Here is a 15,129-nt window from a genome sequence, read left to right as displayed (position 1 = left end):
TATTTGAGCAGGGTGAATGTATCTATAATTTTGAGGACTTTTGTTGTACCGATATAATTGAATACTTTTGGTGTACCTATATATTTGCATATCTTGTCTGTGACGATCTATAAGACGCTGACTGTACGTACTCACACCGGTGTAGTGAGTACCTACAGCTACAATTTAGTGATGTGAGGACTACAATACATAATTTGACTCGTGCGTATTGTATTATCTGTGGTTAGAAGCGAGCTCACTAAGTAGGAGCAGGTCGCCGTCCTCGGAGAGCGCGTGTGCGGGCGGAAGCGGAGCCCAGCGGCGCGCAAGCGGGGCCGCGCCCGCCGCCGCGCATCGCAACCGCACGCGCTCGCCCGCACGCGCTACCACCTCCCTCGACAGGGACCAGATGCGCGCGCTCACTGCTCAAAAAGTACACATAATATAAATATATAGATATAGGTATTATGAAGACCCTACTATGACTGGCTTCACAGTGGAGGGAAAAGGATATATTCAGTAACGTCTCTACCATCATATTTACGCATTCCAATGAAACGTCATTTCACATTTACAATTCAATAAGGTAGACATCTTGTCATAGTAACATACATATACGTTTTAAAATATCAGTGTTGTGATGACAGTGTAACACGATAGTCGATGCCGAGTAGAAAGCGACTCAATTGTTTGACTAACATGTATATCTATAACTAGCTGCGACCCGCGACTCCGTCCGCGCGGAATTAAAAAAAACTACTGGTCGCAGCGCAATGTTATATAACCTTAAGTCTTCCTTTATAAATGGATTATCCAACAAAAAAATAATTTTTCAAATCGGACCAGTACTTCTTGAGATCAGCGCTTTTAAACAAATAAACAAACTCTTCCGCTTTAGAATTGTATAACGCGCATTGAAGATATCGAACCTCCTTGGTAGTGCGGGAGAGTTTGTAAGCGGCCAAGGAGGTCGTACTGGCCGAGAATGCGACGCCGCGCATTATAGAAAAAGAAAAAGAGAAAAAAAGAAATGGTAAAATTTTTGGTAATAAGAGAGGAAGTTGTAAAAATAGTTTGTTTCATAGTTTGATTTTGTTTGCATTATAATTTTTGATATTGTATATACTCGTACTTACTTCAGTGCAATTGTCTTGTAATGATAAATGATGAATGTAGTTATGATGATTGATAGTATAGAAATATAGTGTACAGGAACCCAAAAAGCCCCGGGTCCGTATTAAATGATACAATAAAGGTCGGGTGGATGAGTCATTTAATTAGCGTTAAGCGAAATCACAACAAAATAGTAGAACAAAATGCTAGCGTGCACTTAAATAGGGCAGCGCCATCTAGTCCTTTTAGAACGAAACTTATATTTTTTATCAACATTGTACTTTTTATTTGCTCGTGAACATATAGAAAGTGTGCATGATTCACACAACTGTACAAACCTCTGCGGCGGAATCGTTCAGAGGCCGTTGTACAATAATACTAGTATACATTCCGTAAGCCATAATCATGAACTTGACTTTCTCATGCAATACAATTTTTGAAAGGAAAACTCGAAGAATACAAAATTCGTAGCTTTATTACTTTGAGTTTTGTAGTAATTGTAAGCTATTCACTGCTATTCCACAAATATAAGTGCAATGGATATTTAAGTGAAAATTTAGAGCAAATGGAGAGGGTCCGGCAGCTCACCTGGCACGTCAGGTCCAGGCGTGCTGGCGGCGGCGGCGCGGCTCACCGGCCCCGTGCCCGCCGCTGCGTGAGCGCGCACCCTGAATTCGAAGGCGGCCCGCGCGCGCAGCCCCGCCACCTCTGCACTACACTCCTCCTGCTCCTCCTCCTCCTCTCCCTGACTCCCCGAGTTCGCGCTCCTCGTTTTCCTCGATATTTCGACGTGTTGCGACCACTCTCCGCCCACCCTTAAGAATTTGGATTTACACTAATTTGTGTATGGTGGTTACGGACCGCGGCGAGGCAAGAGACGCGAACAACCCGCATCGGCAGGGAAGGTGGCGGCGCGGCGGTGCATTGACAAAACTAAATTGTTATAATCGTTGCTGGCGTTTATAATAGTGTCTGAGCGTAAAGTAGAGAAAGAGAGAAAGTGTATATACCTGCCAAGTTCGCGCACGTGCAGCGTGTAGTGCGTGAGACGCGCGACGGCGGGCGGCGCCAGCCATGACACGCGCACCGCGCTCGCCGACACAGCCACAGCGCGCAGGGTCACCACCGCGCCAGGCACTGCGCATAAGAACGCGATCAAATTCCAATTATGCAAAACATATTTTACTATTATACAATTTCATATTATTATTTGCAAATGTTCGCCTACTAAAGCTACTTCGACGATGTTGTGCACGGATTACCGGAGTTACTTACTCACTAGTAGTATTTAACAAGGAGTTTCCCAGATATTGAAGATTGAAAATTACATTTACATTACATGGCGAATGAAAAATGAAAATGTATTATAAAAAACACATTTGTGACGGAGAGCGAGATATTTCATGGCGCACCGTATTATTATACAACGTGGTCAAATTCAATAGAAAACTTGGACAATGGACTTGAAAATGTTTTTTAATGTTATTTGTTAGTAGGTTTACAATATTGTTATTCATGAAATTTACTTCTTCAGACAGTCAGTAAATAAAGACAGGTCATGTTTCGATTTTTGTCGTCGGAAACCTTTCTAGTCTCACGTGAATTACTAAATTGACGATCCCCAAGTATATTTCGAAAAATTCGTTTTTTGGACTTGGAAAAAGTTTTCAATCCTCGCTTCGATGTGGGTTTGTACACGGACTTATTGATCTCATTATTAAAATATCATAGCAAAATGTTAAAATCCAGTTGTGGTCACAGCGCTTCGTACCGTCTTCCAGCGTGGCGCAGAGGCGCGGCGTGGAGGGTGGTCCGGGGCCGGAGGCGGAGCGCGCTCGCACGCGCACGCTGTAGTTGGTGCGCGCGCGCAGGCCCGCCAGCAGCGCCTCGCGCGCGCCGCCGCTCACGCCGCCCAGTGTGAGCTCCGCGCCCGCGCCGCTCCACGCTGTATGTGTATCAGTGCTTCCTTACTCCCTTACCGACCGATTTAATCAAGAAATAATTTTTATCCTAATCGGATAAACATAAATATTTTATATGTGATTCTACCGGCTGGTGCCTAAAATATTATAAATGCGAATGTTTAGATGGAGGGATGAATGGATAGATGGATGGATGGATGTTTCTTTGAAGGTATATCCAGAACGGCTGCATGGAGCTCGGTAAAATTTGGCATAGACGTAGACCATAGTCTGGAAGAACACATAGGCAACATATTGAGTTTTTTTTAATGCCGCGCGGATAGAGTCGCCGTCAAAAACTAGTAAATGAATACGTTAGAGATGTCAGGTAGGTACTGCTAGTGTTCACTTTACAAAATAAAAAAAAAACGGATAACTGACAGGGCGTACTGTGAACTGGCGCGTAGAGCACGTCGTAGCCGCTGGGCGTGGGCGAGATCCCAGGCGGCGGCATCCAGCGCACGCGCAGCGCCCGCGCACTCTCCGCGGTGCACCATAAGTCGCCCGGTGCCGTTTCGGGTACTATCCGAAAAGTACATGAAATGATAAAACTTTCGTGAGAGTATTCAAAACCGCCCAATAAACGTATCATTAAGTAAATGGAACAAATCCTTTGTATTAAATTTTCCCGTAATTATGATCAATTTTTTCCTTTTTCTTGTTTTTTAATATATTTTAAAGTAAAACGCCACGTTTTGCGTAAGGACCGGCTTTGTGTTTATTAACTTCTGTTATACCTACGTTGTTAAAATGGCTGTGGGTCTTACTAGAAATAAATAAATGTAATGTACCGACTAATTTTATATTTATAATACCACTCGCCTCCATCCGCAGTAGTAGCGTACACGACTTGCGAGGGCGGGCCCAAGCCGGCAGCGTTAAACGCGCGCACCGTGACTTCGTAACGCGCAAACTCGTGCAGGCCGCGCACGCGCAACTCGGCGCCGCCCCAACCGCGCACCACGCTCCGCCCCGCGCTCAGACCCGCCCCCTGCGCCTCCCCTGCGCCCGCAGCGCCCTCCGCGCCGTCCCCCGTCCCCGGAGTCTCCGCTCCGCGCCACCGCACAGCGTACCCGACTAGCTCGCCATTCCACGAGTGCTGCACCGGAGCCTTTCAATTTATAAATATATGTTTAGGGCATATCCAAGAACGTCTGCAACTTTGGTATATTGCTAGTCTCAATTCTCAATTACTCTTTGTATTTCTTCCATAGTTACGCCGGGATAATGTGTATACAAACTTGTAGCTTTTGTAAATAATTATTAAATTAATAAAAATTCATATATAACAACCGTACATACCGACCAGGAGACGTGCAGCTCCCGCGTGCCGACCGCACGCACGCGCACGTTCTGCGGCGGCCCGCTCGGTGCTGCGGAACCGTGCATTGTTTATATGGGAAATGTTTTTCTTATTTTATTAAAGTTTTAACAAAATGTAAGTGAAGTAAGCGACTGTCGACCGACCTTCGTCCAGGATGGTGACGAGCAGCGGTTCAGAGCGCGGCGACTGGCCCACGCGGTTGGCGGCCAGCAAGCGCACCGCGTACGCGGCCGCGGGGCGTACTCCAGCTACCAGTGCGCTCAACGAGCGGTATCCTTGAGAGTCAGGTCTACAATTTAAATTACATTTCCCATATCACAGCAATATATTGAAATACGCATTCGAGGCTGGGATCTTTTCAGGTAATCAAAGTCTTACCCGCTTTCCTCCTCCGCTTCGAGGGTCAAGTTGAGCGAAGGCGCGGAGTCCCCTCGCAGCGGCGTGCACTCCGCCCAGTAGCGTACACGCCCCGCAGCACCTGTACCCTCCGCGCCCGACGCAACCCGAGCGCGCCACCGCACACGGATCCACCTCGAGCTAGCTCCAGCTAATTGTATAGAACTCGGTGCTTCGGGAGGTTCTATAGAAATCATTTAAGTGATTTAAAAAAATACAAAAGTAGAAGTAGAAATATTTATTTATTATTTACAAGCAAATTATGGTACCTTCAACATGAAGGAAGATGATCCGCTCGCTGCTGCCGAAGTGATTGTGCGCGCGGCAACCGTACTCGCCGGCGTCCTCACGCCCCGCGGCGCGCAACTGGAGCGTCGACCGCACGCCGCCCGCTGCGCGCGTCTCCGACACCTTCCACCTGCGACCACAAACCGTTTGTCACCGCTGTCGCCCACGTGACGTATCGACATCTCCGAGTTGTGTCGGTGTGTGGACGAATCACACCTGAAGGAGTCGACTTGGAGGCTGACGCCGCGGTGCGTCCACAGCACGGAGAGCGGCGCGTCCCCGCGCGCGTCGCACTCCAGCGTTACGGGCGACCCGCGCACGCCGCTTACGTTGCGCGGCGCTGCGTCTACCCCGAAGTGCGCCGGCTCTGTCAACAACACAACACGCACTAGCAAACACACACTTTCTAATATTAAACGTCTAATTTCTTACAAATTTTGCGTTTGTGGAAATTTTTATTTACCGATAAAATCAATTTCTTTTGTAATTTAAACCATTGAAAATTTCGTTAATATATTCCACAAACCGTGCACGGCGATGTTGACTTCTTTGATCAACGGCGCCCCAACGCCGTTGTCAGCCGTACAGCGGTAGGCGCCCTGCAACCCGCGCGTTGCGTTCGGCGCCGCCAGGTGGGCGCTGCCCAAGTCCGTGCCCGTCGCGCCCATCGCTCCTGACGCATCCCCTGCCGCGGCCGACAGGAACACCGTGGAACTGCCCGCTCTCGGCCCCCACGCTGCGCCGATGGCTTCCCAACGTTCCGCCTCCTCGGCACCGCCATCTACGTAAACGAACCTGTTCTCTTATCTGGCTATCGAGTAAATAATCTTTTGTCACACATTTTATAAATGTTATTATTTTATTTTAAAAATGTTAACAATCGAATAAAAAGCAAGTTGTCAGATACTTAGTCTACGATGCCAGGCGAGGGCGGGCGCGGGGTTTCCGCGCGCGGCGCAGTCCAGCCGCAGAGGCGCTCCCAGCAACACGGCTGCGTCCGCCGGCTCCGTCACCCACGCCGGAGCCACTGCGGCCGCGCAACATGCCACGCTTGTACACGACACCACAACCGAACGAGGTCAAAGAATGTTACAGTATTTATAATCAGAGCTCTAGAATTTTTTAAACATTACAATAGATGCAAATATAGTGGTTTGCGTCGCGGCGGACCTTTGACGCTGAGCGTGGCGGTGTAGTTGGCGAGGGCCGCGTGATTGGCGACGCGGCACGTGTAGGAGCCACTGTGGCGCGCCGTCAGCGCGGGGAACACAAGCAGTGAGAAGTCGTTCAGGCTCTTCTCCTCGATCTGCGACCGACGACGCGCTCGCTCAATATACAACAAGTAAAACCTCCGAAATCAAAGTAAAAATTTAATGAGATGAATTTCACATCTAAAATCTGAAGCGTACTCTCGCCGCACTTAGCATTTTCTCAGTAGCTATAATACTCTCGCAAAACGTGAAGCTACAGTAAATGACCCACTATAATGGGACGACTACAAAAACAATTGCGTTATCAGATAACATTCGCGTTCTCCGAATCTGCATACACTAAGTGAAATTGTACAGAAATAATATTATAATAAGTTGAAAAGCTTATCTGAATCGTGAAAATCGGTCGAGATACTAGTAAGGAGACGAGAACAGGAGGCGAGCAGCACCTGCAGGTCGGCGGGCAGCGGGCGACCGTCCTTGAGCCAAGAGAAATGCAGCGGCTTGTCACCGGCCGACACGCCGCACAGCGCCTGCGCTGCGCTGCCTTCTGTCAGCTCCGACGAGAACATGAACGGTGATATTTTCGGAGGATCTACAATTTAAAAAGCATTTAAGCGGGAGTGTGTTCTCATGTTATAAATGCATATGAAGTTATGTTTTGTGTTGGTTGTATATTGGGATGCACGCCTCGTGGAAAACCGTCTCGTAAGTCACAGTGATTCAAGGCTCTATATTTTAACAGTCATAACATAAATTAACGCTTTATTTTCGTGTTTTAAGGTTTATCTATACGATTAAAAGCAATTTCAAAAATTAACACAACGCCAATTTCTAAGGCCCTTCGTATACAAGGCAACGTAAATCTTCGAAACTGATATTGGCATAATTGCGTCGCAACTATCGGCAGAGCGCGCTCCGTAATCACAACGTTGAGTCGTCTGTATGTGTCGTCTATTCCGAGTAGCAACGGCACAGCTAACATGAATTTAAAAAATGTCGTGTGGATTTGCTCAAAATGTTGGCGACGCATCTCTGTCTTCGACTCTCTAATATTGAAATTTGTAAGCCAAAAAAAATAGTAAGGTATTCAGAAATAAGTAAATCAAGTGAGCTAAGTAGACAGTGCGATACGTACTACGGACTTGCAAGTCTATGTCTCCGACTGCTGTGGCGCCCCCCGGTGCGGCCACGCCGCATGTGTAGCGACCGGCGTCGCGCGCACGCGCCGGCCGCAGGTGCAGCGCCGCACCCCCTGCGCCCCCCGCGCCCCCTGCGCCCCCTGCGCCCGGCGCGCCGCCCCCCGCCCGCCGCCACCACACCGAGCTGTGCACGCACACTTCACATGTGACACACATCAAGAGCCAAGTCGACCGCGACAGCTTTTAGAAGATGATTCTGTTCGTTCTCTTGTTGATAAAATTAATTTCATTAGAAGCTTTCATTTAGTTTCACCTGTCCCGATGCTTGTCATCAAATTTTGATTTTCAAAATTTAGTTTAAGTAACTACGAGTATATTTGTGCATCTATTCTATGATATTGGCATTCGTGTTTGATAATACTAACTACAGCTGATGAGTACGGCCTTTTAACTTAAATTTTAATAAAATATACTATTTAAGTGCCATGCACCTCTATGGACCTGATCGGATATCCGGAGTAGGGGCAGAAGAGCGTGACGTTGTCACCCGCCACCGCGCGCACTGCGCCCAGCGCGCGCACCGCCGGCGGACCTGCGCAAGCCCAGCGCTCGTCACACACGCCGGTGCGGCATGAGAGCCGCGCGGCGCGTGTGCCACGAGAGGATCGACGGACCTGACGGTGTTTACTGACAGGTGACAGGTGACAGGTGAGGCAAGTAACTGGGATTTGCATACACATAAAGTGGTCTGGTTCTAAGCTAGCATCCGGGTATTGTTAAAGCATTTATATACATGAGAAAAATATTTTCATGAGAAATATTTTGATATTTTTGAGTTTATTTATGTTAAGGGCAAAGAGATATGAATTTAATATATGTAAAATAAATTGCTGAAAGTTGCATCCAACCAAGTACTCCTGCCTCACACAGGACTTCCATATGGAAAAACGTTTCGAGGGCGGCCAGGATAATAAGGAAAAAAAAAAGTTGTTATAAATTTTCAAGCGCGTCAGATTGAGATAAGGTGTGCTAACTACATTTAGAAAAGTCAATATTACCGAGTTCAGAAAATGTCAAGGCTAATTTATGTGTTCGCCAGATAAATGCATCTGCAACTGGGTAATGGACAGAATGGCAACCAATAGTCTGATGTATAGGTCGAGAAAGAATTACACCTCGTCCAGTCCATCACCTTCTCAATCGAATTCTCTTTTCTCCCATTCTTTCTTTATTAGAAAAGGGCCACTAAATAGAACCTCGGCAAGTTAATATCGGCACGCTCGTTGGACGACACGCAAACTGGTGCTAAATTACATTCCTTATACTTTCTTGTGTATGGCTTAGAAGCTGAGGAAGCCTATCAGGATTAAAAGGAAGGGTTCTGTGGTTCGTGACCCGTTTGTCCATAGGTCGATCAGTGTAAGGCCTCGGGCACGAAATTAGCGGATTAGAGGGGTGATGTAAACAAAAGTACTGCTCCGTTACCGCTCGTTTCGTGCTCGTCGCTATATTGTGCTACACTTTTGATCACAACACATCACTTGTCACAAATTCCGTGCCCGCGCCCTCAATGTGTTGAGTGCGCTGCTGTAAATAAGATCCTCTATATTGCGTTTTGCTGCGTTTAGCAGTGCGTTGTGCATAGATAGTGACCGTAGACGTCGAGCCTGGCGGAGTGCTCGGCGGAGCCCAGCGCGTTGTGCGCGCGGCACGTGTAGCGTCCGCCGTCTGCCGCCGACACCGACACGTTCAGCAGCGAGGTGACTGCGCCCGGCGCGCCCGCCGCCTGCTCCGTCACGCGGTACCTGCGCACGCGTACATATGTGTTGGGTATTTCTGCTTTTAAAAGTCGATTTGCTTTAAGTGGAATAATTATCGCTAATAATAGGACATTTTTCTTTTTAAATAAGTTTATGCTTATACTATATAGGTTTTTTCAATCCACAAAAATTCTGAATAAGTGATGGTACGGGGAGCGCGGCGCGGAGCGTACCGGTGGTGAGGCAGAAAGCGGTCGAGCGGCTGACCGTCGAGCAACCAAGCGATGCGCGGCGCGGGCGAGGCGGCGGCCGTGCAGCGCAGCGCGGCGGTGGCGCCCGGCCTCAGCGCCTGCTCGATGAACGTGTACTGCAGCTCGGGCGCGGAGTCTGTGGCACACGGCACCTCGCGTTACAACACCGCCGCCCACCACATGTCAGATATAACATTGTGCGCTTACGGGCTCGTGGGCTCGGGGTGCAGTACCTGCGAGGCGCAGCTCGGCGGCTGCGAGCGCAATATTGCGGCCGCGCGTCGCCTCGCACTGGTACATGCCGGCGTGAGCGCGCGTCACGCCTCGCAGCACGAGACGCCCGCCCGTGGCCGGCAGCGGCGTGCCGTCGTGCCACCAGGTGAGCGCGGCGGGATCGCTGGTGCGGCACGACAGCTCGGCCACGCCTCCTGCCTGCGCCACCTGCAACCGTTATGTTGTATACGGGTCCCGTGTTAGGTACGACTTTTGCAAGTTGCACTTCGATGGAAGGAAGCACGACTCTTCGTCAGATTTATATAATGGTCTTTGCGACTCACTAGCACGGCCGGCTTGACAGTGATGCCGAGTTCGGTTTCGACATGCAGGCGCAGCTGTAGCGTGGCATCGCCGAAGCCGTTGTACGCCTTGCATAACCACGCCCCCGCCATCTCGGGCGCCGCCCGGCCGCATAGCGCCGCGCCGCCGGCCCACGACATTAGCCCGGCCGACGGACCCGTGCTTCCCGCCGCTCGTATCGGTTGCAGTCGGCCTTCGCGTTCGCGGAACCATCTGCAAGTCCCAAAACTCTACATATTTTCATACAACATATAATACAAAGATTTATACACACTTTTATGGAAAGTTGATATGGAGTCTTGTACTTTTCCGCTTTTTTCTAGGCCACGCAAGGTGCACCGACCCCCTGGTCGTGACGCGGAACTTACGTGTAGTGCGGTGGCGGAAAGTCAGGCGCGGCGCACGTCAGGCAGAAGCGGTCGCCACTGGCAGCGGTCAGCTCACCCGTCGCCGGCAGCCGTGGCGCCCCGCCCCTGCCGCCGCTCGCTGCCCACAGACGGATGTATAAAGGAATAAAAACAATGAGGCAATATTCAGTAGGCAGCTAGATCTCGTAAAGCATCGGCTGAGGCACTGGACCAATTTCATATGCTGAAGATCAGAATTTAAATGGATAGGCAACCTAACCGCAATCTCCAGCGCCAAAACAGCAAAAACAAATAGCCACAAAATACCACGGTTTATGTCTGTCTATATAGGTAAGTGATTATGCTTTATTTGAGACATAAACTAAGGAAAGAGACAAGCTACTAAAAGAAATCAGTTCAGTTATTCTGCAGCAACAAGTAAGTATAAGATCTCATATAATACAATACTAAGCTGAATCGAATACCAAGGCGTGCGCAAGCTAGTGCTGCTGCGGACTCTAGTCCGTGCTTTTGATAGTCTATTCAGCTGCAACCTAGCAGCGTGGTCTGTGGCACTCACGTAGGAGGAGGAGAGGCGCGGGGAGTGAGCGCGCGGCGTGCGGGGCGAGCGGGGTGCGCGGGGTGCGCGGGGCGCAGCTGTACGGCGCTGCGTCTGCCGGCGACATGTCGCGTATTAGCAGCGTGTCGCCCGCCGCGAAGTAACGGGGCTCTGCGGAGAGGCGGTGGCGCGACAGATATAGTTTCAGTATAGTTACACTACCTATACTTTTAAAATAAAATTTTATTTTTTTCAATGCCTCAATAATTCTAAGAAATATGCGACTGCCGCGACACTCGTATTTATATTATAGTATGTGTACTGGTTGAAGTTGGACCATATTAATTCATAATCAAAGACTTTATGCACTTCTTCTCCACATTAAATTTAACTATGTCTTTCTAGTTGCGCAATTTACTTGAAATCGGTGCCAAGTTTTCAGTTCAAGTATTTGATAATATTAATATATATAGATTAATGCAATAGATGTTGATGTATTGTTTTCCTATTAAAATGTCTAGAGATACGGAATGTAGATTGCGGCGCGTCGCGATAGCACCGACCGGCAGCGGTGTCGAGCTCGGCGCCGGAACGGTACCAGACGACATCACGCACGGCACCCGCGCCCGCGCCCTGCGTCCGGCAGTGCAGTACCGCCACGCCGCCCGCAGCCGCGCCGCGCGCCTCCACTACGGCCGCAAGCCCGCCCGCCGGAACTGCTCGGACACATCACGTGCACAAGATGAGGAGTGGGCACCAGTCACGGGCCGGTGAGTGCGCAACGAAACCCACCGGACATCAGCGTGACGGGATGCGACAGCACGGCGCCACGCGTGTTGACTGCGCGGCAACGCAGCATCTGACTCCCGCGCCCGCCGCCCGACACCCACACCTGCAGCGACCCGTCCCCCAGCACGCGTCTGCATACACACACACACACACACACTAGACTAGATAGCATCATATTTTATGAAGTGAAGTTACTTAGACCGAGATATATGCTAGTTTTATTTTAGAAAAATACCTTACGCCCGGCTCGTCCGAAAGCTCGGAGCCGTCGGCCGCCAGCCAAGAGATTCGCGGTGCGGGGTCTCCATCGGCGGTGCAGCGCAGCCGAGCACCAGTCGCGCTCACAGGCACCAGCGCCGGCGGCACCTCGCGTAGCACCGGGCCCAATGGCACCGGCGACTCCGGTGGCACTAGAGGCACTAACGAGGGGGGCTCATCGCGCAGCTCCGGTGACGCCGAATCACTGGCGTATGCTGTACAACACTACAGCTTAAGATCGAGACTAGAGATCTGTTTCAATACTATTGCATACATGCAGTCCTTTAAGACATTAGATATTTATAAGACAGTACATTTTACTAAATGTATCTGCCGCGGCTGATCTTAAAATAAAAAGAGCTACCGTCCCCATGAGGCCGGGCCAGATAAATAAGTAATGGCATCGAAATCTAACGATGTTACTCACAAAGCGACATACAGCGTCACCGAAATTTAGCACTTAAGTCGCCAAAACAAGTCGTTGGCAACCTATTTGCAAACATTTCTCTTTCCAACCCTTTCCTTATTAGAAACGGGTAGGAGAAAATGATTAGAATTGGCATCCGGCGCAGACATTCATCAAACGCGGAATGCTTACACTTTAATACACGAATGTGTGTGTGTGTGTGTGTGGTCGTGGTATTGTACCGAGGTTCGTGAACGAGACATTCAGGCAACAGCTACGTCTAGCACGTACAGAAAAAGTTAATGAAACTTTTCGAAATGTCTTACACACAACACACAAAATTGTACAAATCATAATCAGCTCAGTTCGGAACATGCGCTCGCTAAACAACAGATCCGCGGGACCGCGAGACTCGCTTCAGGAAACTTCTAACCACTTAAAACTCCAAAGGCTAAGTAAGTTTGCCGTAAAAATACAACTTAGTTAAAGTTTCGCGAAGGATCTTGGGGCTCGATATCCGAGCTTGTGACTGCTTCTATAAGTTGCTGCCAGATTTTGTTGAAGACCTAATGTAACAACCATATGGTAGAATGCATGAAATGATAGAATCAATTTGGTTTAGCCGAGCTATAATTTAGCAAATATGATAAATAGACAGCAATTAGTAAAAATGAAAAATGATTCATTGCTTAAACAAAAACGGTACATAACTATATTTGTGCCGTCCATTTAAGCATCCATTAAAGGCTTGTGATTAAAGTCCCGCTGTTCCGTGTCACATTAATTTATCTACGGTACCTACTTAATCTATAATTAAAGGCAGAGTTAGTAAATAAATTCAACGGCGCTAGACTTACTTTTTAAAACGTATGCAAGAAAAAACACATGTTGTAGCGACATGTCGCGAGTGGTCCCCGCGAGGTGGTCGTGAGGTAACCGCGCGGAAGCGCGAGGTAGCTTCACTCCGTGTCTGAGAACACATGGGGCTGGTTATCTGATATACACTGATGTACGACATTTCGGGTAGGCGATGAATAAGCATTTTTAAATATTTTTCCCCTAAAAAGGTTTTTACTTAGCTGAATTAATTAATTGTCACGGACACATAGTACAAATAATAATATATCTATTTTAGGATTGTTGAAGGGTTACACCTAAGAAACACAGTAGTAGGTAACTTAGTTGTAGGGTTACGGACTTCAAGTGTAACAATTGCAACAAACAAACCTCAACTTCCACAATAAATACGTCCGTTAATAGCTACGGCGCTGAATTCCAGCACAATCGTCACATTTAACGTCACATAATATGACAGAAGAATTTTACATGTCGTTTAAACTTTCTTAAAAGTTTTATTTCGCATACGAGAAACATTTCGTGTTCGCGTTCTGAGCCCGGGAAAACTAAACTTCAATGTCGGCATAACAACGACCGCCTCGGCGCGCGCCCAAAGCCGGAATGCCGTGCCGGAATACCGGAGCCGCGACGTTGCGTGCCGTGACGTACCACGTCATGCTGCCGTGCCGTGAAGTAGTCAAGTGCCACCGAGTTTGGCGAGTGTCGTCGCTATATTGCCTCACTCTCGATGTCCCGCTCCCAGCGATTTCGTTTCACTAATTTCGTTTTGAAACGAATACGAAATAAAGTGAAAAGTATAATGGCCCTGGAGCATTTTTATATTTACGCAATCGCCCTTCATGTATCTTTTGCATTTTATCGTCATTCGAATAAGCATGTAAAGTATTCAAGTAACATTTAACATATCGCAAATGAAATGAAAATAAACCACGATTTATTACATTTCCTTTCGTCGTGCTGTCATGTTCTTTTTAAGGTTTTAATATTGCGGCGGTTTTTATTATTATACTTATATTTTTTTTTACGTCATAAGGTGGCAAACGAGCGAGCGGACACCTGATATCGCTGAAATAGCGAAGTGACCGTTGCCCGTAGGCATACGCAATTGCATATGCGTTGCCTACCTTTAATCGACGGAGGAGAGGATGCACAGAAAAAAATATTTTCCCTTGCCATGCATCCTCTCATCCGGAAAGTCCGCTTCCACTTCCCATCCTTTCGTTATAAGAAAAAAGGGTGGGAAGGGAAACAGGACTAAATTAGGTCTCCGGACACAGAATACTTACAGAATACCGCCGCCATGGCACCACTCACCTGTAAGTCAACCCGGCAGAGCAGTGGGGTTGGGGGCAGCTGCTCGAGCACTTCGCTTTTGTTTGCTAATGTAATAGGTGAGGCGCTCTCGAGCCTTCCGCTGGGACTTTCTGCATTTAAATTTTTTTCCTACTCTACTCTTATTTTAGACGTTATTTATTCATACCTTGTAAAGGACTTCGCAAGTATTTTTTAAAGGTGGAAACAAATATATTTTATACCCATAATGCGATGCTACTTACAAGGTTGTGTGCGGTTTGGACTGGACTCCTTCCACCGTCACGTTGGTTATTTTTATCATCATCAGTGTAAGTAACATTAAGTAGAAGACATGTCGCGAGCGCTGCTCAACGAATCAGATGTACACTCATTTCAATAAAGTGAATTGGAGTTAAGTTCGTTGTAGAAAATAACAATAGATCGTGAACTCCGGACAATATAAGTTAATACTTCTGCCAATTACGTAACAGCAACTACTAAACGCGACTCACTGAGGCTCTAATGAACAATGCTAATTATTGTCTGCTTTTTAAAACAAATATTTTAAAATGTTTAATTTCAACTTAATAAAGTAGGACTTTACATTAAGGTAAACCC

General features: G+C 48.0%; 1 protein-coding gene across 1 annotated transcript; it reads right to left on the bottom strand.

The window, feature by feature from the left end:
• Positions 1 to 2,759: 2,759 nt before the first annotated feature.
• On the bottom strand, positions 2,760 to 9,725 carry LOC106123921 (Down syndrome cell adhesion molecule-like protein Dscam2). Its single transcript, XM_013320336.1, has 17 exons — positions 9,659 to 9,725; positions 9,408 to 9,561; positions 9,068 to 9,219; positions 7,916 to 8,135; positions 7,411 to 7,598; positions 6,722 to 6,867; positions 6,232 to 6,367; positions 5,969 to 6,088; positions 5,588 to 5,842; positions 5,278 to 5,428; positions 5,043 to 5,191; positions 4,756 to 4,957; positions 4,521 to 4,666; positions 4,356 to 4,426; positions 3,876 to 4,164; positions 3,435 to 3,575; positions 2,760 to 3,037 (listed from the first exon to the last, which is right to left on the bottom strand). The coding sequence occupies exons 1-17, from the start codon at positions 9,723 to 9,725 to the stop codon at positions 2,760 to 2,762; spliced, it is 2,865 nt and encodes a 954-aa protein (XP_013175790.1).
• Between the last annotated feature and the right edge of the window lie 5,404 nt (positions 9,726 to 15,129).

This window comes from Papilio xuthus, unplaced genomic scaffold, assembly GCF_000836235.2.
Source record: "Papilio xuthus unplaced genomic scaffold, Pxut_1.1 DF825946.1, whole genome shotgun sequence".
Lineage (NCBI taxonomy): Eukaryota > Metazoa > Arthropoda > Insecta > Lepidoptera > Papilionidae > Papilio > Papilio xuthus.
Note: the sequence above shows the minus strand (reverse complement) of the source record. Positions and strands in the feature narration are given on the sequence as shown.